The 24794-nt window shown below is 42.0% G+C and overlaps 1 protein-coding gene across 9 annotated transcripts in view; it reads right to left on the minus strand.

Moving 5' to 3' along the window:
• MACROD2 (mono-ADP ribosylhydrolase 2) overlaps nucleotides 1–24794 on the minus strand; it is an 858318-nt gene that overhangs the window by 83365 nt on the left and 750159 nt on the right. For all 9 annotated transcript variants that reach the window (XM_084512463.1, XM_084512461.1, XM_084512464.1 and 6 more), the window contains one exon: nucleotides 29–110. In XM_084512463.1, coding sequence (XP_084368589.1) covers nucleotides 29–110 — 82 coding nt within the window. The remainder of the gene's footprint in view (nucleotides 1–28; nucleotides 111–24794) is intronic.

The raw sequence follows: 24794 nt of genomic DNA on the forward strand, positions 1-24794 counted from the left end.
TCAGATGGCACTCAATTACTATACCTACCTATAGGGAAAAATTCGCCCATTTTCTTCTTGAAAATTTTGAAGTCAATCTCCAAAAAGACACAGAAGATGATACGATCCACCTGTAAGAAACAAAATTATTCACAGTGAAACAATGCAATAATAGTTAACACCAACACGGCTTTATGCTCCAGGCACGCTAGAAAACATCACAGGAATGCATGTTTTGACTTCATTGTGCATCTGTGTTGTAATTTATAAAATAACATTTGCAATCACAGCTCAAAACTGTATTCTTTGTTAACTGCCTCCTGTTTATGCAAACCACTCTTGAGCGCAGTATAAATGACTTTTGGCATTCTAGATGAGTGCCAGGATGCAATGTTTGATGAAAGAGTCACATGGGGGGCTTCTAATAAGCATACAAAAGAGTAAATGGGTAAGCAAAGAGCTCTTTTTCCAATCCTTGTCGGACAAACCTATTTGCAAAACCATTTAGTATTTTTAAATGGCTTTAAAAGGTTTCATGTGGTTTTAATTTACATGAAACCACTTACTCTTGCTATAATACAAGCAGAATGCAGCAAAAACAAAAGCTGATTAGATGACAGGTAGCACATGGGGTAAATAAAACATTTAATATGCCATCTACTTAGTGAGGCTGAGCATATCAATGAAACCACAGACTGTAATGTGTGCGCCACCCACCAATGATTTCAAATAAATTGTTTAGGACATCATTGTATGTGAAGGGCTTTTCTGAGAGAGACAAAAAAAACACCAAACAAACAAAATGAAAACCAAACTAAATTCCAGAGCCTTTAAGATTGAAAAACACCCATGCTGACTTCATTCTAGCCTTGCTATTTCTTTGTTTTATCTGTTTGCCTAGCCCAGCACAAGCTGCCTCTGCAGCCAAGACCCAGCTCCTGGAAGGAGTGGTGGAAGTAGAGAAGGCTCTTGCAAGGCTGAGCCAAAGGACCTGCCACCCAGTAATCAAGGTTTTCTCTGAAGTGCATGAGAACTTAACCAGAAGGAGATGACGACGAAGCAATAGGAAATTCAGCATTTTGCCTGGCATTTTGCTGTCCTCGAGTCCCCATGGGCAATAAGCCGATCTGTTGTAGCAGAGCTGCTCACGAGCATCTTTGCACATGCTACAAAATGCACCAGCCTGGCACCAGCAGGGAAACCCGCAGGAGAAACATTCTCAAAACAAAGTGCCATCTTTCCCTTATGTCCACCAGGAAATGCTGTCCTTTTGGTAGAGCTGCTCTTCAAAGCAAAGTACAAGTCTTGGCTTCAAAGCTACCATTACGCTGAGCAGCTCAGGCCATCATTTTAGAGCTCATTTTGGAGCAGCCAGTAGAATAAGGAAAGGAACAAGGGCAGGCAATAATCGGTTATCCTGGAAAGTGCTAGTGGTTGCTAACAAGGACATCTCTGAGTCAACGCCAACTTCAAAAGCTGAAACAGCAAAATAGGAAATATGAGAGTGTAGGTACAGGTTATGTAGGCGTTAAGGAATAAAGAGGCTAGTGAACAGGAAAGAAGCAGCAGCAGGGAAGGGCTTGGGCGCTTGCTGGGGAAGCACGGCAGCAGACTTGTGAGCAGGAAAATGCCTGTTGCTGTTTGTTCATATGACCTTCAGAGAAGCAAGCTGTTCTGTGCAGCCCTCATAAACAAACCAGGCTAGACCACACCAAAACGCTGGACTGTGTCATCAGCTACTCTTCACAAGGGGTACAACAAAAAAGAAACCAACAAATACAGGAGAAGTGCATGGGCCAAAAAGGCATGCTCATTTGTGTACCTGCATATTTATAACATAAAGCATCAGTGGCAAGTGTTTATACAGCAACATTTTACCTATACAAGTGTTTCCACTTAAGGGAAGTTGTGTGTTTTCAGGATGGAAGCTTCAAATGGAGAATGTGTAAATTAAATTTACGGTAAAAGCCGATTTAGGAGAGTTCTGGGGCAATCCTAGATTGCCATCTTCTAACTGCAGCTCCCGAGCAGAGAAGACATTCAAGCATTACAGCGATAGGCGCAATACATGCACCAGGACAGACTAAACAGCAATGACGGGAGCTTATAAGCCAGAGGATGAATTTTATTCCCATGCAAAGAAGTTCTGAGTTGTCTCGCCCTCTATACGGTCTCAAATTCTCTGCTCTAAATACTACAAACATTTCCCTCACTTTATATATTTCAACTTCTCATGACATTTCCTTTACTTTTATTTATTCCGTGCAGTTGACAATGATAAAACTTCTGCAATCCCGAGAATTTCTACTACTTCTAATATAATTGCTTAATTTAAAGATAGGGAATCTCTCTAGAAATGGCACACTATTTCAAAATTTCTAGCATCCTGACTGTATACATCCTATATATAAACCTGTTCAATTTCTTCTTGGTGTGAGAAAAAGTACTCTATTTTTAAGTATGCATAAGGTATTGTGATGACAGCTGAAATCCTGTGTTTATCTGATTGAATGGCATGTGTTGGCAGATAGTAAATCTGAAATTAAACCATATTCTATCATCCTGCCAGTCATTGACTATTTTATCTAACATCCCCAGCTAAAATAACTTGAAATTAGGTACGGAAAGTAACCCTTGTCCTCACTGTTCCCCATTCCAGCTACAATAAGCAAAGGTTTAATCTGAGTCAATCCAGAAGTCCTTTGCCGGCTGGCTGACAAAAGCTCAGCAGGCCTTTTGGGATGCGCACTTATGAAAGGCGCTCCCCATTCAAAGAGGAAAGCTTTCCCCTCGTATGGCTTGGAAATGCCAGCTTGATGAGAGGTTTCATGCAAAGGGCAGGCAGGAACCCCGAGAGACTCCCCTGAGGAGCCCCCGGGGCCTTTTGTAGGTGCCCGGCTCCTCCACAGCTGACCAAGCACCACTCAGCTGCAGCAGAAGTTTAAAGGAGCTGCAAGCTGAAGGTATTAAAGCTCATCCTTGATCGACAGCTCTTTTTTGGAGGCCAGTATTAAAATCAACCGTCCCCTGTCAGAGCCTGATTAAATTCTGTTCGCTTCACAGCTATGAATAGGTGGATCAAAGAACCCCAAAATTAAGAGCGCCGCAACACAGGAAGAAGGGAGTTAAATTGCATGAGCTGTTCAGTTAGTAGGCAGCTTCACAACCCAAGGCTGTGACCACACTGATTTGTTCTTTTTTTTTCTTTCTTTGTGTCACAGGACCTGCTCTCCTCACCAGGCCCCCTTTAATGTCAAGTGGGGTACCTTCCCAGTGGTTTCATTAGCTGCAATGGATGGAGATCAGCCAACTTCTGGGGCTCTGTGTAGCTCACAGGGCTCAGGCTGCTTTGCAGCAGAGTGAAGCCCAACTTAGCCACTGATGCCAGCAGTTCCCAAGGATGCGGCACTGAGAACCACTCTGCTGGGTATAAAGCAGTGCCAGCCTTGATAGCAGCACACTCAACCTGTGAAAAGCTGCTGAGGGGTCCCACGAACCTCAGGGCAGAGCTGGGGCTGCACCCCTCTGCAGCAGCCATGCTCTGCCCACAGAAGACCAGCGGAGAGAGAAGGTGGACACGTGCTGCCTGGAGAAATGACCACCAGGCTTGCCACATCCAAGCCACAACAAAATAAGTCTGCTGATACTTTCTGGCAACTTGACACTATTCCTTAGGAATTCTGTGAAAAGAAGAAACAGCACCAGCTTGCTAACCAACACGAGGTATGTGCACACCTGCACACGCGGCCCCTGATACAGGAGGAGTCTGTGGTGGTACCTACAGACATTTTGGGATGGAAAACATTTCTGCTTTTATCTTAGCTCATTCACTGAGCCCTCTGGCAGGTTTGTTTGATTCCTCTGACCTAATTTCCCTCAGTCTTCAGGGGATGGCAATATTTAGTTGTGCACTTAAATATCACTACAAAGAGGCAGGCGCGATCCACAGGACTTGCCAAACGCACTCATAAGCATAGCTGTGTGTATACACAGGTTCTAAGCCATACATCAGGCACACCTTTTAAGCAGACAGACAATCACAGGACATTTCAGACTACTTCATATAACAAATGCTTCCATGTCTTTGCCACCTGTGTCCTAGTAAAATATCTCTCAATGAAAGCACAACCAACTGCATTTCAGCACTTCCAAGCGTTCCACGCCTATCGCCGGTACCGAGACGTTTACCCAGCAGGCGCTGACAACCTTTTATTTTACACAATAATAAGCTTGATCATAATTTAAATCTTACCAGAAAATGCATAAGAGAAAAAACACAACTTAAAAAAAAAAAAAAAACCAACAAAAAAAACTTTTTTGCAATCCCAAATCAAAATAGTAAGAAACAGCTTACTTGTAGCTTCTCTCTTTTACAAAACACGGTTATCTGATCCCACCAGAACCGACTGTCATAAGGACATGGCTAACATCAGAAGCTTGCTCTAACATTTTTAGTTTATCAGACATTCTGTGGACTTAATTCAAAACTCAGTGGAGCCAAACGGAGGCTTTGTATTGACTTCAGTGTGCTTGGATCAGTGCCCACACCCCATAACGCCAGAAATAACATTTGCCTCCTTAAGAATTAAAATTCTTCTGATATTCAAATTTCATTACCCTAAATCTTCAGATACTTTCTCAAACATAGCCTTAACAGTCACAGTTCAGAGCTGTCTGAAGCAATTAAGTCTCCTTAACTACAGTGCCTGTAAGGAAGAGGCCCTGAGCCCTTGTTGTGCCAAACTCCCACATTTTTTTCCCCTCTCTTTGGACCACGATTGCTGGGGCAGCCTCAGCGGCTTTCCTTGCCTGACAAGGCTTCCCATGTGGAGATCAGTGAGAACAAAGCCACACAAATCAGTTTTTCAAGACGTGTTCTCATGGAATCTAAATTTCAATGGCAGGAAAAAACGAATAAGGAGAGAAAGACCTTTAATGCAATGCAGAGTCAGACTATGGGTGTCCTACCTGGCCTTTGCCCACTGTGTAAAATTTCTTCCATTTCATTTCCGTGGCAGGGGTTCAGCTTGCTGTCTGAAGGCTCTCCTGCTAATCACCACAGACCCCATTTTCTACCTCTGTTTCCTGGTTTTCCACCAGGGTTCCTCCCTGCCCAGCCCCAAGCTGATGCCTTGCATTCCCTCTGTGCAGAGACACGCTTCAAAGAGACTGACGCCTGTTTCTGCTCCCTTCAAGTACTGGTGAGTGATGCTCTTGATGCTTACCGTCCTCCATTCAGCCTAACCTCTGCCTGATCTGATCCTCTAGTAATCCTATTGCAAACCAACTAACAGATGGAAACGGCAGCTTTGTAAAATAACCCAGGCAGCTGCCATATCCCTCGCAGCAGCTGTCAGCCACCTCACCGGCGGCGCTGCCTTTCCCAAATCTCATGCACATCTGGCCAGCTGTCCGGATAGCAGCCTGCCTGACCAAAAGAAAGAGCAGAGAGGGCCACATCCCACTTGGAAATGAGCTGTGGTCAAGGCCAGAAGTTTTCACACATGCCTTCTAAAGGTGAATGCTTCAGGCCCTATGAAAACTACTCATTTCATTGCAGTGTAAATTAAAATTTAGCCTCCTAGTATTATTACTAATTTCACAGAAACCATTAAAGCGTAGAGCCTAGCTGACTGTCTGCTCCTTTCGGCATGACATCATGGTCTATAATTGCAGAATTACTCTTGAAAAGAACTTCAGTCCAGTTATTTATGGCAAATACAAAGCTTTGGCGCCGCTTCCATCCTCATAAGAAGGTTTAAGCAGGGCAGAGGTGTCAGACTGGTGATGTGGCAAATTTGACAATCAATGAACTGTGCGATGATGTTCACAAAGAAATCCACCTAGCCTTCAGATCCGTACACCTGGCCCAGCTCCACTCCCCTTCAGGCCTGAGCTGAAACACACTCAACTTGAATTTGCAGGCACCGAAATGAGCCAAGCTCCAGGCAAACAGGAAACCTCTAGGATCACCCTGCAGGTGGGGGAAGAAAGGCATACCCTCTCAGGACGAAGCTCTTTGATTTTTGTGGACTTGAGTTTCAAGATTCTTTGATTCAAAACCAAAAATTTGAATTAAAATCCACATTACTGCAAGCCTCCTGCAAGTAGTGGTATTAATGAAGCGTTACGATTTCACATCAAGAACAAACACCCATCAAGGACTAGCCATAAGGAAGCAACTATTACTTAAACCATCATATTACTTAAGCAGTCTTTGAAAGAAAAAATAATACAAAACACATCAATTATAAAATGATTTATGCTTATCACAAATAGAGTGGAATATTTTCTACGGTCGCCTTACTGAAGTTAAAAAACAGAAAGTTATTATTAGTGCTTTAATATCTTACTCATGAGTGAAGGCACACTTTGCTTGGAGTGAAAGATAATTAAAAGTCCAAAGGCAATTTAAAGACAAAAACAAAAACCAACCACCATCAGAAATTCATTACAAGTTTAAAATATTAATGCAAACATCCCAAAGGAACATTAGATAAGGCTTTGCAACAATCCCTGCCTCTCAAACACACGGTAGCAACACACTTAGCAGTGAAACCCAAGATAAATTCTGAACATGGTCAGGACGTCGCTGCCTTCTCTCGAGCCTGTTCCTGCAGCTCTGCTCGCATTCAACAGATGAGAACAAATCACTCCCAGAATCGTACGGGGGTCAGACACACCACTGCAATTATCGCTGTCGCGTAAGCCTGTCTCCCTGTGACCGAACAGCATTGAAAACCATAGTACTAGCCAGGGGAGAAGAGCTTTTATCCACAGATCTCAAACAAAGCTAAGTGTTACAGTCTTGCAAAACTTTTGATAGAGCTTTGCTTCCACATGGATATTCGATGTGCCCAAGGTCACACAGAAGGAGACCAGCAGAGTTAGACCAGAACCCTGGGATTTTTTCTCCTGTTCTCTCTTAAGATGCTACAGGAAAAAAAGAAATAAAAAAATCCTATCAATAGTCACAAGCTTCACTGCACTCCAGCAGTTTCCCTCTGGCACATCCTATCAATACACCCATTTATTGTGAGAATCGATAATGATAACTCTTTTTCCTAATACATTGGTTGTTTTGTAAAGGTTACTTAGCCTCCCCAAGAGAGTCCACTCCTTACCCTCAACACCTTTTTAAGGCAGTGCATTACCTAAGGACGGGTAGAGCTTTCCTTCCCTTTTGGACCTGGACATTCTTTGTGCTGTTACTTTTCCTTGAGAACAAAGCACCTGCCAGGCAAGCAGAAGGGCTGTCCTCAAGAAGCAACTCGGATTTTATAGAGGAAATTATGACCAAAATTTTTGAGGAATTTTGAAATAGCCAACAAGAAAATTGCTCGTGCCCTAGCTACTTATGGATGACATGATTGCATGATAAATAAGACACAGAAGTCTTTTAGTGCTAACGTCAACACAGATAGACAATAAACCAACCAGTAGTTAACAGTCCGCATGGTGGGTTTTTTGGTCAACAACTAAAAGTTTGTCAGTCTCCTTGGGGTCAAAAAACCTGTAAAAATCAGTCTAGAATTTAAGGCCACGCCTCAGTATATTTCTTTTGATGGTCACTATAACTTGTCAGGAAAGGGGCAAGAGAGTAGTTTAAAAATGCATTTGTTTTTACCAATATATCCATCAATCTGCACAATCCACATTTATGCCACACAAACACAGTGACAGAAAGCCCATTAATCTTTTCTAGCTTAATACCTACTGTCCTTTGAAGATACATGTTTGGAATATCTGAAGGCGACCTCCATTTTTCACAGTTACCAGTCATAGGGCAGCTGACACAGCCAAGATAATCCTGTATTCAGCGAAACCGGGGGAATGAATGGATTCTGATGAATGTAATTTGCTATCTCAGTGACAAATGGCAAATGTGAAGAGAGGGTATGCATGCAAATATAACTGCGTTAAATAAGGGCTTGTGAAGGATAGTACTCTGAAAATATCTGATAGACAGTTTTACAACTGCCATGCATTTTTGAGGAGATAAATCATCAGCTTACATTAAGTTATCATTATATCCTCATTGTGGATCTCCGCTGAATAAGATAAGAGATTGTGGCATACAGTGAGGCAGGGCGTTGTAATCCCATCAGCCAACTTTTTGCCCCATATTTTACCTTGCAACATAATGCCTTCCCTATCTTTTTAGAACCATTTTGGCTTAGATACTCCCACGCTCCCAGTAATTATGAGAGCCTGAAGCCTGTTTGAGCAGCCAACCTGTGGCAGAGCAATTCCCAGAAGATGCTATGTCCCTCCCCCACTCCCCCTCTCCAAGGCTGGGGTATTGCTTTGGAAAAATTCTCGTATTCTTGATGTTTTTCCCTGTTCTGTTGTAGTGTCAAGTAATATACACCAGTACAAATATTTATACTCCTTCCCAGGGCCAGCAGGAGAAACATCACTGCTCGTTCAGAGTCCACCACTCCAGAAAAAAATATGCTTGACAACAGAGACATAATCTCCTTCTTGCTATCATCTTTGCAGCTGCTGCACGACACTGAAAACTATAAAAGTCTCTGATTTTATTTCAAAAGCCTCTGATCTGCACCACACAGGGAGACCCGGTGGTGGTACCTCCTTCCCTTTTGATGGATGAGTAGTTCAGGTTTGGATGCTACAGCCAGCCCCAGCAGGAGGCAGAGCTGCCCGAGGCTGGGGATCAGCAGGGATTCGTGCTGTGGGAAGCAGAGCTCCCTGCTGCCGTGCGGCTGCTGCAGGGGATGGCAGCGACTTCCAGGCATTGTCCCAGGAGGAGAAGCCACCAGGTCCCTCTGCAGCAGAAGCCACATCCCCCGACAGCTCTGCCTCCCTCCCTCTTGCTGCAGCGTGCTGGCATCCCATGGCCAGGACACAAAAGGTTGTTTGGGGCCATGCTGCCAAAAAGTCCTGCACAGGCTCCTGAGGAGGCACAATCAATGTTTGAACTGCAGAAGAAAGAGCAGGAGAAGCAATTCCTCGAAGCAGCAGATGATGGCTTAAATAACTTTTAAGTGTGTGGTTACAAGCAGGGTAAATTTGCAGTCACGATAAAACTCAGTGACAATTTTCTCATCGAGGCTGAGCAAAGATTTTGCCTAGGTGTGGAGGTGGGGTATTTTACAGCTGGTGACTGCTGTCACTTGGGCATTTCACATCACTTCTGAAATGACTGACAGAGGAAAAAATTCTGGCTTGGTCTTATAAAGTTGGTTTAGAATTCAAATTAAGTATTTCCATCAAAAGAGGCCAGACGACTCTCAAATCAAATCACACAAACAGCCAGAGAAGCTGGAAGGTTTTGCCTTAGGCAGGTTTGAAAAAAAAACAACAAAAAACAAACAAACAAAAACCTTCACAATTTAAGTTAGAAGTCCCTCAGACCTAATGCAATTGAGAGCAATTCCTGAAGGAATCTAGCAGTGGGTATTTCACCTGCTCGCCACCACTTTTTTAATCACTCATCTTCGTCTTACATTAGCACTCAGGTTGGTTAGCCCTTATCCGAAAGCCACAGGCTTCAAGTGGGCTTTGGATCAGTGCAACCAAGCGCCTTTGCCCCGATGGTAAGACAGCAGCAGCACTTTGGGCATCGAGTTTGCCTGACCAGAGTTTCATTTTCACAAAAGCAGCAAGTGTCATAGAAGCTGCACTTTAAGCTGATCTGCACTTAACCTGTATTAACAGCACTAACACTGCAATCATCTACAACAGGTTTTGAACTCTCCTCCCCAACACTTCCATATATTCTCTACGCTTTATTTGAGGAAGAATGTAGGTAGAGATAACACTGGTGTGAAAAGTTAGCAATTAGTCCCCATTAAAGCAATTAAAACTCCTGTTGTGGGAGCACAGTGAAGGCGTAACATACCTGCTATCCAGGCTATAGAAGAACAATCAATGTATATAGATGCAGAGTTTGCAAAACTCTTATTGAAAAGGTTTACTGTAGATTAAAAAAAAAAAAAAAAAAAAAAAGCCCTTCTAAAAAATTGCTTTCTGAAGAATATAAGCCACATCACACAACTTGAAACAGCTCTGAAGTCTGCTAATACTGAAACCTGGACTGAATCTCATTTATATAAATATTACTTTATCTCTCTCCTTGAAGAAAATGTTTTACGATTAACTTATCTGTCATTTATAGATCAAATTAAACTCATTAATGCAAGCTATTAAAGACCATTTCTAAAGGACAAAGGCTGATTTTCTCAAACACTGTAACTCTCATTTTAATGCTAGAGATAATCTTTTTTTGCCATCACAAAAAGACAGAATCAGGCAGAAGAGAAAGCTATTAAATTTCCAGTCCTGCTAGAAAAAACACTCCTGCTCCCCAAATGCTCACTCCAGAGTCTCCTCAAAAAAAAGGAGATCAACTCAGGATCATTTACTTAACACATGTCAGGTAGATGCTGGGTAAAATAAATGTAATAAAAAATAAATAAATTCTCCTTCCTACATAAAAGTTCTTCTCTTCTGCAGACAGTCACCTCTTACAGTTACAATTACACCTTATTCATGCCTTAGACACTTCAAGAGGTACAACACAATAACATGTGTTTTTGTTAAATAAGAATGACTGTAGCATGATGAGTTACTTTCACCAGATTTGTAATGTCTGATGCACAGCATCCGGAAAGAAACTAAGTCAGGAGTCAGTATGATCTCAGCACAATGTCTGCAGTGTTTCTTGCTGCTCAGAAGGGAGATCAGGAGGAGCAATGAGCAGCAAGACAAGAAAATCTGATACAAAATACTTATTCCTCAAAAAGTTGAGTGGGTCAACTCAGGGAATGGCTGTACTTCAGTCTGCTTTCAGGATATCTGCACCTGTGGGAGTCTGGGACCACTAAGGAAGATATATGCTTGAGAGGAGACATGGTTAAAGATTTGGCATGTGAGCTTGGTCTGCGATTCAGCCAAATCGTCCTCATGTGAAAGGTCATTAAGGCAGCTTGATACAATTAATGAATGTCTTCCACAGGGGATACTGCAACTTTAATATAGGTTGTTTAGGAAAAAAAATCTGCCGGGATATAAATGTCAACTGTATGCCAGCATTTTTCACAATGAGAGGGAAGGGAAAAAAAAGAGACCCATCTCTCAGGGCCTGGTTTTCAATTGATTTTAATAGATGCTAATGGGATGACAGTTCTTGGAAAATAGCCAGCAGATGTTACAGCATTTTACCAAGTCTCGATGTCTAACCTTGGGTACACCGATTCCACAAAATCCATCTTCTAGACCGAGTTCTGTTTCTGCAGCTGGAATGCTAACGATGCCTTCGTGGTTTCAGACTTTTACCGATATTTTAATTTCTGCAGCAGATCACAGCATACAGGCCACAGAGACGAGAGTAAGCACAGATGTACAATTTCTTAGAAAGGACAAGAAAATACCATATTTATGGTATGTTGCTATCTACAGAATTCCTTTGCTCTATCTGCTCAACATCAGATAAAAAGCGCCTAAATTACTAAGACATTGCTCAAATACAATTGAGAACATTAGCACAATTTATACGAGCTGCTCAAACACACTGATGCATACAAAGTCTCCAAAACCATTTATTGTCAAAATGTCAATGCTAAAAGCACAAAAATGTAACTTACTTTATGCCATTAATTAACTAATGTTTGCACAGCACTTTGAAAATGTAAAAGCACTTTGAACGCTAAGAGCTATGCAATATTATTTTTACTCGTGTGGACTCACTGTATGAATCATACATAATAATCACCTCTCGTGGAAAGTATTTTTGGTCCACAGCCAAAGCCTAACCTAAGATTTGGCACTTTTATTCAGTAAAGCATCTGTAAATGGTCCTATTTGGGTTTCAGCTGGAAATTTTCTGCAACACATTCATTAGTTCTTCGCTATATATGTTAGGTATCAGGTGCTTTCACAGCTTTGTCATCAACTTTGTATAGCACGGCAGCAAACGTTTTATTGTTTTATCCTCATTTGTCCAAAACATTTGAGAACAGTGACAAACTAGAGCTAGCCCTGACTTAACTGCTTCTCTTCGATCTGTATAAGGTGCATTGAGCACAATGGATATAACAGAGGAGAGGGATTCTCTTTTACCTGTGTCAGCTGTGGCTCCTTCTCTGTCACAAACTGTTTTGTGGTCTCCTGGTGAAAGGCATTACAGAAGAACTGGACAGTACCATCATCATCTACCCCCACTCTGTGACTTCTTCCCTTCTGATCACCCTGACCAGACTTTTTTTTTTTTTTTTTTTTCAAACCTTAACCTTTACTGAGGAGACCGGTCTCCTTAACTGAGGAGACCGCCATGCATGTGAGTTTTCCTTCCCATGTGAGAAAGCTAAGACATCTTTTGCAAGGTCACATTTCACAGCTACAAGCACATGTGTTGCATCAGCCTTAAACAAATATGCTTGGCTATCCCATCCTTGCACAAAATTGCTTCTCCGTGATCACGTTCGTGGAGGAAATTTAAGTATAAAATAACCAGAAACCAGCAGAACTTTGCCATTCTCCTCTTCTGATTAGTTAACAAGAACAGTGATGACTTACAGCTGGCCTGAGAGTACCACCTGCAGTCAGGTTGGCCCCAGGGTTTCCAGAGGTTTTGCCTTCCTGGCTGACCTGGTGCTCATATGCTCCATCACTGTTCTAACTCCCAAATCAGGAGATATTTTATGCATGCCTTGTATTTGTTTAAACACATGTCTATCCATAATATAAATTAGTCTGTGTGGGATTAACCTAGCCAAGTTTTTTATTTTTTCTACAAGTCTGTCCGGATGTTCAGATTTAGACAGTTTGAAAGTAAAGAACCTGGCCTGTAATGCACCACACCCGTCTCCTATGAACAGCTACCCTACTATACCCCTGACACATGATAACTATATTTATTCTTCATCGGTTTTCACTCTTTAACTAATGCAGAAAGAAAAACAAAAGTGGGAAATATCTGATGCGGTTGACATCGATCTATAAAGCTTGGCTCTATATTCTCTACTCGAGGCACAGAAACTAATTTAGAGATTAAATAAAAAAAAAAAAAAAAGGAAGAAAGAAAAGAACGAACGGATATTTGAACCAACTGACTCTGAACAGATGAAACATTTTATGGTGTTTACAGTGTCAGTTTACAAACCACTCCGGGGCAGCCACACCGCACATCTTACCCGTAAGGTAAGCATGGTGGGATTGCCTGATGGCCCCCAGCATGCTGTGGGGTGGCCCCGCAAGCACAAGCAGGGCTGCACCGAGCCTGTTGAGGGGCAGCAGCACAGCCAGAAAGCTTGCTCAGCACCTGCTCTTATTCTACCTGGCCCTGCCGTGAGCTCTTGGCCTTGCATGCTTGCAAAGCAATGCCTCAAGCTCATTTTAACCAGACAGCAAAAGGGGAAATGCAGGCTGCGAGTCGGTGTAGCCTGGTTAGCTGCTGTAGGGCTACAGCAACATACACCAGCAAAGTCTCTCGTCCAGTGCATTGCTTTCGTGCACTTGCTCTCCATGTTCAGTTCTTCTTGGTACAGTCAGGATTCCAGATATATACCTAATTCAGTAATTATCAGGCACAGAATTAGGTAATACCCACAGCCTTTTAATCTGCTGGAGGCAGAGGGTGAACAAAGGAAGAATAAAAGCACATCTCATGCAGACATGGTAAATAAATCATTTCAACTAAAAATACCAACTCCCACAGCAGACACGAATCTACCACGCATCTTTTCATCAACTCCTACCAGTTCCCAGGTCTCTACAATCTTGAGCATCAAGAAGCTGGGGAGCCCTGGATCTCATTGTCAGGGTAATTTGTGTCACTTTTCCCCATCGAAATAAACCAGGACCCAGCTGTAACACCTACAGACACAAGTGGCCCTATTCAGATCCATTACCACCGACTTTGCCTGCAATGACTTTGGGGAGCTTCTGCGAAGCTGATCTCAGAGATTCCTCCAAAAGACTGAACTTCCAGCTTCAATGCTGAGCAGTTCCCTGTGTTAAAATCCACACAGCACTCTCCTGCGGTTGCATTATTCATGGTTACCAGAAGCAAATTATTACTTGGTGCAGACCACATAACACCCACCCAAAGCTCCATGTTCTTGTATCTGGTAGTTCACCAGCAAATTTCACTTCTTTAAGCCTAATGCACTGAGCGACAACTTCAAGATGTTAAAATCTCTGAAAAGCCAAATCAATTTTCTCATGTATTTGCTGTTATAAAAATATGAGCTCCAGGGCTGTGATTTTTATGCCAAGCTTCAAAGTAGAATGACTGTATACAGTTAAATTACAACCCTCTAAAATGTGGATTTATAATACATATAATGGAAGTCCTGTAACTATAACATTTCAAATGTGACATTCCTACAAATGCTAGTTTTCAAGGGATGTTATATGATGGTTGGAACTGCCTCTTGATCCATGGCAAGATGATCTTTTCTTGGGGGAGGAAGACTTTCATTATTTTCAGATTATAGCACGGAATGAAGACGGCCGATTCTTTCTTAGAAGGCAACTCCTTGCCTAATAACAAAAGATCCTGCTGGAGTGATAAATGATAGAGTTTCTATGGGACTAGTGCAACTTTCAGTGAACGTGTGCCTCATTCCCTCTGCAGAACTGAAAACATACTGTTGCTGTACACACTATACTTACATCCTTATCCATTCAGAACCATGACAACAGCTTAAAAATACCAGCATTTTACAAACCCGTAATTGTGGGCATCTTTTCTGCCTTGTAATTTCTGAGTTTTTAGGAACTCAGGCCACGTTTCCCCTGCGCTTTCCATCTACAAAGACTAAGAACATTTAAAGAACACACATGTACTACCTTAAAAACAAAACAAACAAAACAAAAAACCTATGTCCCATACATCTCCAAAACTCAGGCTTTGAGGAAAATTTCAGGCTTTCTTGACAGTCCTTCAGTCCTTGCACACTTCTGCTGCCATGGCCACAAGTGGTCACGGTCCCCCCTGCCCCTGTCTGCCTACACACATCCCTGCATGGAATTTTTTTTTTTTTCTCTTTGCTGTGCTGAAATGGGAAGCAGCATTTTTGTGGAGCGTGTAATTTTCTCCCAAAAACATCCAAGAAAAGCTCTGAGGATTTGAGGAAGCAGCAGATGGAATAGCTCTGGGAACAAGCTTTTTTTCTGCTGCACTACTTCTTACCACGTGCCCCATATAGCACTGCTACCCGGATCTGTATTTCTAGGCTTTTTTTTTTCCCTGCAGAGCTCTTCCACCAGAGCTGGTAACGTGGTGCTAGGGAATAACACCAACGCTATGGAGGACTTGGTGCAGAAGTGCTGCCAGGCACAGAGCTCACGCTCAAAACTCCACCACTGTCTACAAATCTCAAAAGGATCTTGCCTTTTGCCTTGGAAGCCTTCTTTGGGACTTTTTGTATGAAGTTTCAGCCTGACCTAATAAGTTTACCTGGAAAGTTAATGACTTCAGTAACATTGTGTGCTGCAAACTCCTGCGAGTACGTGTTGCTTGATGTGAGTCCATGATTGGAGGTGGTGAGTGGTAAAGTGCTGCAGACAGGATTCCCTCAGATAATATCAGTACAACTAGAAACGAAAATGTTCACTTTACAGTAAACATAGCCATGGACGGCTTTTAAAGCCTGCTACTAAACACATTCTGGCAACAGAAAGTAGCTATTAAAAATATTTTCAATCTGAGGAACTGAAACATGTTCTCTGTTGAAATGAGACAAGTATACACATCACTGTTTTTAGGAGCTTTTACTTTTTTATTCTATCTTAACATTCAGAACCACCTCTTTCCCTTTTATTCACATTGTGTTTATTTAAAAGGTTCAATCTGCCTTAATTCAGAGCAATTTTGACTGCAAAAAAAATTTTTTTAGTCATACTTTTTTTTTTCCTCTTTCTGAAGCCAAGCTACAGCAACTCATCAAAAATAAGGTGGTCTGAATTTTATCTCACTGTTATTGTGATATAGCTGCAGTGGGCAATCTGATCTCATCAAGAAACAATTGCAGTAAAGATATTTAAGTAGATGTCACAGCTCTGCTGAAAGATAATAAAGTGAAATGAACCAAAAAAAAACCAATCTTTCCAATACAAATCACATAGTTAAGTTGTTGTGATTTGCAAGCGGAATATGAGAGCGGGAGGGGAGAGATAAAGTCAGAAATGCCTGATTAACACTTTTAAATGATTTTTAACACATTTGGTGAGTGTACAATTAAGGCATTTACAACATTAAAACCTGGAGCTGTTAGGCAGTACTACCCTAAACGAGACAATCAGTAACAAGGGAAAGGGTGAATTACACCACCTTCCACTGCAGTTTGAACTACTGTCTCTTAAGATAAACACTATTGATTGCTTTTAAGCCTCCTCTCTATTAGAAAGAGACTTCTAATTTTGGGAAATCGATAATAAAAGATAGCAGGGAAAAAAAAAAAAAAAAAAAAAAAGCTTCTGTTCACATAAGCCTGTGAACAGGAAAGGGCAGAACCTCACATTAAGTTGGAAGATTACCACGAACTTGCCAGGGTGGAGGATTTGCCCCTTGGGCCGCATTCTTCTTCAACACTGAATCTGCATCCGCATCCACAAACTATTGTTTTAATTTCCTGACAGAACAAAAATGTCTCGCCACACGTGTTTTAACATTATTATTTTTCTCCTTTCAACTCTACATTCAGTGCCTGAAAATTAACTCCTTAAGTAGTTTAACAAATCTCTCTTCTTTTCCAAAGCAAAGTCTTGTTAGAGACCAAAATAGCATCAGCTTTCAAGCTGTGGGGTCCTTTCTACTTCTTTTGTCTACTCAGCAGCAAAGGAATGATGTGGCAGTGTTGAATTACCAACACTGATGTGTTGGGAGGCTGTTTGGGTCTCTGCTCTCTGGTGGTTTTTTTTGGGGAGGTTGTTTTTAAAGACACATGCTACACAAATCCAACAGACAATGCCAAATCTCCAAGAGCAGATATACACAGAACACTTCATAAACCACGTTTGGGCAGACATTGTGCATTATATACCATGCAAGATGGCCAACGCGCCTTCCAAGAAAAACACCAACTCCGACTGAATGCAGGCCAAGGATTTTCTCATTAGCATGACCAGAGGTTAGGCAGGCACACAGCGTTTCCCCCTTCTGTTTTCCATTTGCAGAGGCGACCACTCCTAGGCATGTTATACCTAACACACAGCTGGGTCTTCTACAAAGAAATACTTGTGGTCTTTGCTTGACTTTTGCTGCTAAACTCCTGTCTGCTTGGAATTCACATGATTTCCTCTGAAACTGGTGAGGTTTACCATAATATGACACCGCTTTTCTTACAGCCTAACAGGGAATGTCCTCCCAGGCTGGTATTAAAACAGCAATTTCACTCGTGACTCTCCTATTAAAGCAATTACCTGTGGCCATTATCTAAATGCATCACTTAGTTTTTGATGGCGAATTGTTTAAATAAATAAGGGAGTACTCAGGAACAAAAATAGCCGGTGAATACCAGAAGATAATTGCATGGTTAACCCTATAAAAGACAATCTTATAAGAACAGAGCAGGAATTTTTATTAAAGTTATCACAAACAGATTAATAGCTTCGAAAGCAACAGGGGATTTTCTCTTTCCCAGCGATGTGATTTTCAGCAGACCCAAACCAGCTCTTGTCTAAGTAGAAGTGTGCTTGTCTATATCCATCTCCCCTGATCATCTCACTTCTCACCATAAAGGAAAATCAATATGAGGACTTGTTATTCAGAAGAGTCTCAAGAGTCAGGCACTGTGATTGCACCCCTAATCCTACAGGAATCTATTTCCAACGTCTACATCAAATCAAATGCAACAGGCACACTGTTTACAGCTGCTTTGCAAAGCCTACAGAATAGGGAAGCAAATGAAAACCAACACAGGCTATCCAGCTGACCTCTTACCTCTGGGTCTGATGCTGAGTACCAAAAGCAGTTGCCCTAAAATAATCTTGACTGTGTGCATTTTTTAGGGTCGAGACCTCTGTTTGTAGAGAAGACACAGAGCCTGCGCACAGATTTCTCTTGCACTCATTTGGCTGACCAATTAGGAAAACAAGGGCAACATGAGGGTTAAAAAAAAAAAATCAATCTCTGTGCAGCAGCATTCCCTGGGCATGCTTGCAGAGCTGCTGCTAATAACACTAGTGGCAGTTTCCTGAGCTGTAACTCACAGCGTGATGAGAACAACTTCTGATCTGATGAAAATTCCTTCCTCATTGCAGAAAAACACCCTATCATTTAAAAGTTTTGAATGTGCTAACAGCTAATTTATTAAAGGGACTCCTGCAGCGTCCATGTTTACAGGGCTCAGACAACATACAAAGGAAAGGCCTATTCGATGCACATAAGGGGAGCAGAATCAAGTTGTATTTTTGGAAACGCTGCACAGTGTGCCAGAATCAGAGCTGGACTGATGAAAGGAACAGCTATGATGTTGTGCTGAGACTTCTTTCAGCCTTGACTAAAACGAGCACAATTATGGACTGGAAAAGAAGAACAAATAAGAATAAGTTGTATTTTCCAAGTGTCAAAATAAAGTGGAACGAGTTAAGGCCAGATTACAAGTACTGAGAAATAGAAAACTTTCCAAGACGCTCAGATATGAAAACCAAGGAAAATGTACAGTATAAGTGATTTCTTGTTGTACAGTGTCTTTTTTATGATGGTTTAGACCTTTCCCCATAAAACCCAAGCTAAAATTTCTCAGACCAAAAACCACTGGTATTTTCAGCTCCAAAACGAGGGCCATAAGAGAGATGGGGGGAGTGAGGCTGCCTTTTCCAAAGACTTGCGTTAACCAAGAAAGTAAGATACTCTCCATGAATTTCAGATGAGATGAGCCCCCCTATCTCCTGTCCCCCCCGAAAGCTGTAACAGATATTTTCAGCCATCTCCAATAACAATCACACATTCCAGATGTCTGCCTTTGACAAGCTGCTAGACTGCCAAAGCCTGGAAATGGAAGAACTCCAAGAAAGAATTAGGTATCCTCTAAATCTCACGACATTACCTCATTACCTGTGAGTAAATATTAGGCATAGTCCGAGTTCAGAAAATAAGGCTAAGTGCAAAGAGCACCTGGTTAACAAGCTAATGGGCTAAATAATTCCGTATAATTTTCATACACAACATTGCATGTTAGATCTCCTCCTCCCAGCTGTGTCACTTTGCATTGAAGTGTTCATAAAATAATCTTAATAAATTTGCAGTATTCATTTAAATGGAATATATACACTTCAGCATTCACTAAAATACCATTGTTAGAAGCCCGACCACTTGATGTGTTGTCAAGTGACACTATAATGAGTATGATTTTTAATGGGCTTTAAGTAGCTGAGGGGAAAAGAAGTAAAACTGTGGATTGAGCACAACGGTGAAGGTGCACGTATCTCTTCACGGTGTTGCATTGTCCCTGAGCCTCTGATGTACGCTGTAATGAAAATACATGCTTCCATAATGAATATGCATACATAAATATGTTGGCATTACCTTGGGCTTATTTCATTCAGCCTATTTTTAAAGTAGCAACTTAAAATATATTCAAAATATTTTTGGCTCTGTGAATACATTTACATATTAACTAACACTAATTACAAGAAGTCATGGTTCTGTTCCTCACTACACACAGTCCATATGATCCCCGTATCTACATTAACATATTCATCGCCTCGGTGGGACCCAAACCAAATGACACGTGCCACTTCCTTGCTGCAGCACCGCACTCCACCACGCTGCACAATTTCTTCTTCATTCTACCTATCCCTTACTGCTTTCAGTCACTTCAGTCTCCTTGAAAGGAGAAACGAGTTCCCAAATCCCTTAGTGCTTACCACCCTTAGTCCTTCCTAACTTCCAGCCAACCTGTGGCTTTCTAGGAGCAGGGGTGTTTGCAAGGCTCTGCCCAAGGGTGGCCAAAGGCACCCCAACATTTTTGGACACCATTCTTACAGGGAGGCTCAGCCAGAGGCTGTAAGGTGCCCTTAGTGATGATATTTCTGGATGTCCCATTTGTGAAGCATCCTCAGCTCCTGCCATGAGTAGCTATGGGCAGATGTGGCTCTTTGCTGCATTGGGAAAGACAAGTGGCCATGTCCCACAGTGGTAATATTTGGGAGGGGGGGAAGAAAAGAAAAAATCAAGGAAAAAGTTCTTGGGGAACAAGGCCCTAATGTGTTCTTTGCAATAGCGCCAAGGCTGTGAAGAAATTTGAGGGGTTGGTTTTATGCCAGGGGATCAGCATGCTTTTGCAGCTATGGATGCATACGTCTCTATCCCCTCGGCTGCACCTCATTCCCTGTAACAGTGGCTGGTAGCGGTACCTGGCCCATCACCTCCTCTCATCATCCCATTACTGTCTCTTAAAAAAGCATCTTTTGTCTCCCCATTGAAGTTTTTCAGATGGCTCAACATATTTTGCATATAAGCAAGTCTGTGGCATTTGACATGAAGCCATCCCTAATTATAAGATACTGCAAATATGCCTTTTTATTTATATATATATATACACTCCTGTAATGCTGATAACATGCATACATTAGGCTGAGAGGCCAGAAGTATTCTAATATTCATTTGTAAAAGGCCTGAGGACTTCCCTTTTGTATGTTTGGTATTAAATCACATAAAGAAAAATTCTTTATTTATGGCTGACAGTCCTCTTAAAACTCACCACAAGGCCCAAGGAAGACGAAGAAAACATACTTTGCCTTTTCAGAGGGTAACAAGGGAAAAAAGCCCTGTCAGCTCCTAGGCAGGATTTCATTGCAGAGGTGACCATCTCGTTGAAATGCACACATTCAAGTGTGCGATCGGTCTGAGGTCCTTCGGCTGTGCAGCCACAGTGCCAGCACGTGTCCAAAAGGGTCAGGAGCTGCGATCCACAGGCAGAATATGGAAATGCTACAGCTCCAAATGCATAGGGCAGGAGCTAGGGGGGGCCCAGGGCAGCTGCGGGAGCCAACAGCTCCAGGAGCAGCTATGGGAAGGTGCTGCAGAAATCCTGCTCTCCCCTCTCACTGCATCGTCTCGGAGGATGGTAATGCAATGTTACCTGCTGATGCACACATCAGTCTGAGATATGCGAAAGAGCCTGAATTATTTTGGAGCACACATCTGATACAGTTTTAGATGCTCTGCCACTAACAGGCTGCTTCCTTCGATGTTTTTGAATATTTTTCCTGAGCTGCTGGAGATTTTGGTGGCAGTCGTGAACTAGATTCCACAACAGATTTTAGTCCATAAAACCCAATTAGGCAGAGAAAATTCTCTCTACTTATTTGTGCTACATTTCCCTGTTGAACTATGGTCTCCTGCATACCCAAAGAAAAGCGATATATTCCAGGAAATCCTGGTCATCATATGGATCATAAAGGCTAATCCGGTCACTGTGCAAAGACATTGGGCTATAATCCTGATAACGAGCCATAATGCCAAATCCAAACGCTACAGGATTCTGGTGGTATTTGGGACTTGGTTGTTGTTGTTTCCTTGTTTGTCTTTTAAATTCCAATTTTTGTTGACCAAGAAATAAAAAATAAAAGCAGCAGCTACATGACAGACCATTTTTTTTTCTGAAGGTACATTTAAGTTTAAAAGTCGAAGTACCAAATTTTTGATGGTCTCTAAAAATGTTACTGCTGCCAGATTTGCAAACAAGAACAACAAAACCAATACCCGGGGCAGAATCTCCCCTGGCATGTCAAATTTGTTCACTGTCGAAATCCAGCAAATTCTGTCATCATTTGGTACCACAGAAATGTCTGTCAGAATAGCAAGGAAAAGCCTTCTTCCAACAGTCAAAGGATATTTAAAGATTTGTTACCTACACTCTCTCTAATCATCTGCTCTGAGCCTGTGGCTGGGGACTAATTACAGTACCTACTGAAAAAAAAAAAAACACAACACAACACATATTATGCTATTTTACTGAAAATATACTATAATGAATTTCAGTGGGAGAAGAAAAAAAGGTGTTTAAATCTCATGGCAGAAGTGTGTATTTATGAAAATCAGCCCCTAGGATGCAGTGATGAGAGGAAAGCCTTGTTACCTATATGCTAACAAGACTTCTGACATATGTACCCCTGTAGGTCAAATAACAGACAAAAATAACCCCATCCCTGGGACTCAACTTGCCCTTAAACATTCAGCAAATTGTAGGTTTATTCCAGCCTGACAAGTACAAGCTGGACTGGACAATTATTCTCAGAGAACAAACGGTAATTATGAAACTTAACACTACTTGAAAGGACCATGTTTCTAACATTTCCTTTTTTTTTTTTTTTTTCTTAACATTTTTTTTCCTCCCCTTAAAATAAAAGCAGGACCTATTTTAGGTTTCAATTGCTATGGCCTTGCTTTGGACACGATCGAAGAAAGAAGAACTCGTAACATTTATGCCGTAACTGGCAGATGGCTCGATAAATAAACTAAGAATATCAATCAACACAGCAAAGAGCTGTTATTTAAGCAGAAAGTATGGTCCCAGTCCTTGCCAACACACACACTGCAGCTCTGGCACATGTAGAGGACACCTGTGAGGTGCTCCTGCTCGCCCCAACCAGGAGCTCGGCTCGCACATGGACCCGACCTGCACAGGGAGGTGTTGGGGAGGGAACGGGTCTTGTTCCAGAGGTCAGGGACTCCCTGATGGGACCCCACTTCCACATTTCATGGGGCAGCTCCTCTGCACAGCCATGGCTGCTTCTTCGCTTCTCCTCAGGCACCACAAGCCCCCAGCCTGTAACACCTTTAGGCGAAGCAAACTGGGGAGAAGCTTTTTCTCAGCCTCCATGCAGAGCTGTAAGGAAAGGAAAGCCAGTCTGTGCCAGTGCCAGCTGGACACAAGTGTGAAAAGACCAGGCCATTATGAAGCAAGGAGTTACTATCAGAGAAGGCCTTCCTTTTATCTTGCACATTAAAGCAAGAAAAAAAAAAAAAAAAAAAAAAAAAAAAAAAAGACAATCCAAGAATAAAGGAGGAGTCATTTCAGCTTTGCTGCTTAGAAGGGCAAAAAGCGGCTTCAGCTACCAACTTCATTATTTTTGCAGTCTTATAACTTACAGCTCAAACAAACTGCTCTCAGTTCTAACATTTGTTTCTGGTTTCAGACTAGTAGAAATCTAATTTCCTTCTCCCCAAGAGCAAATGTCAGCACAAGCGGGATCTGAAATTTGTTGCTTGACACCTGCAGCAAAGAGCTAAATTGAGAGTAATATTTCAAAGAGGTACTTGGGAGGTATGCGCTTAAATTTGGTTAACAGACAAGCAGGCTTGTGTATGTGCGTCCTGCACACTGCCTCAAAAATGTATCCCCCATCACCCTGATTGACGTAAGGCAAAGGAAAGGGAACTGTTAGAACCGCTCTGATTGGAACCATACAGGCCAATTTTGGAGTTTTAGGAAACTTTGTAAGTCTGCCTTTAGAAATGAGCATTACATTTTACACTTGCAAACACAGTGGCTAAAAGAGCCTGCCTAACTTTTACATCATTTGCTGGGCTAAAAGTAAAAAAGAGTCTACAGATTAGAAGAAGGTCTGATCTCTGTTGCTCAGGATAAGTCCAGATTCAGTCCTGATGGTCCCTTGGCCATCGACATGTAGGCAGGCAGCAGCCTACATCCTTCAGTGCCTGGTTTCTACACAGCTGTGGGCACTCTTCCTGTGGGCTTTGTGAGAAGAAAGCAGCAGCCAGCACTGACTGTGAGCTTCTAATTGCAACCCAGGGATTTCTGGAGAGTTAATGACAAAGTGTCCTGTGAACGGGTATGCAGAAAGTCAGCATTTCAATGCCACAAACCACTGCTAAGAGGGCAGGCCTGCTCCTACTTAACCAGTGCGTGACTTGGGTAATCCTTTCTGAACAAGTGCTTGGCACAACTCCGGAATTCTCAGCACAAATTTCTCATTTTGGCAACAGGTCCCTGAGCTGGAAACTGGTAATACTTTGAACTGCACGGGCAACTCCTGTCTGAAGATGTCAAAGTGCATTTTCGGTTGTCACGTCAGCCTGAACAGACACGCATCTTATTTACATGTAAACAAATGCGCAGAGAGTAGGACAACTGAGCCACAGAAATGCAACCAGGGAAATGAGTAAGATTAAAAATCGAAGTGCTTGTCTTTTTGTCCTCTGCTATAAACACGGGAGTACGACAACATATATGGCATTTCAACTTAACAGAGCATAAATGATGTAAATTAACGTTGCTTCCCCAATGCAAAAGAAGAAAGCAAAACTAAAAGGATGAGACAGATCTTAAATTGATCTAAATTGGCACAGCTCCCTTAAAGTCGTAGGGACCAAGCTGTAAATCTATTCGTCTTCAACTCAGGAATAGTAATATTTGGATAGGCTAACAGTTATTAGAATTTCTACTGGCATAGAATTTCTTTAATCTACAAACCAAGCAATGTCTCAAAGGCGCTAACTGGAAGCGTGCCATTACTTTCAGCACCCTCTTCTAAAGCTGCGACAGAACCAATAATTAATGCAAAGGGCAGATCATGCACATGCAGTAGTACAAACATATTAAAAGTTCTGATTTAAGTAAGAAAAAGGATTGCCTGTAGCCTGCCACCCACAGGGACCATTCTACTATTTTTAAGTCAATTAGTTCAACTCCTCTCAAAAGCCAGCCCTCTCTATCCTCGTTAGCAGTGACAAACACAGTTTACTGCATTTATTATTCCTTTAGCAGCTCATTAGAACTGGAATACACTAGTGCTAAGGGATCTAAAGGTCATTTATCATCAATTTCATTTAATACAAAGCAAAAAGCTATCTAAAATCTCCAAGAGGACTGTGT

Source organism: Aythya ferina (assembly GCF_964211825.1).
Source record: "Aythya ferina genome assembly, chromosome: 3".
In the NCBI taxonomy this organism is placed as follows: domain Eukaryota; kingdom Metazoa; phylum Chordata; class Aves; order Anseriformes; family Anatidae; genus Aythya; species Aythya ferina.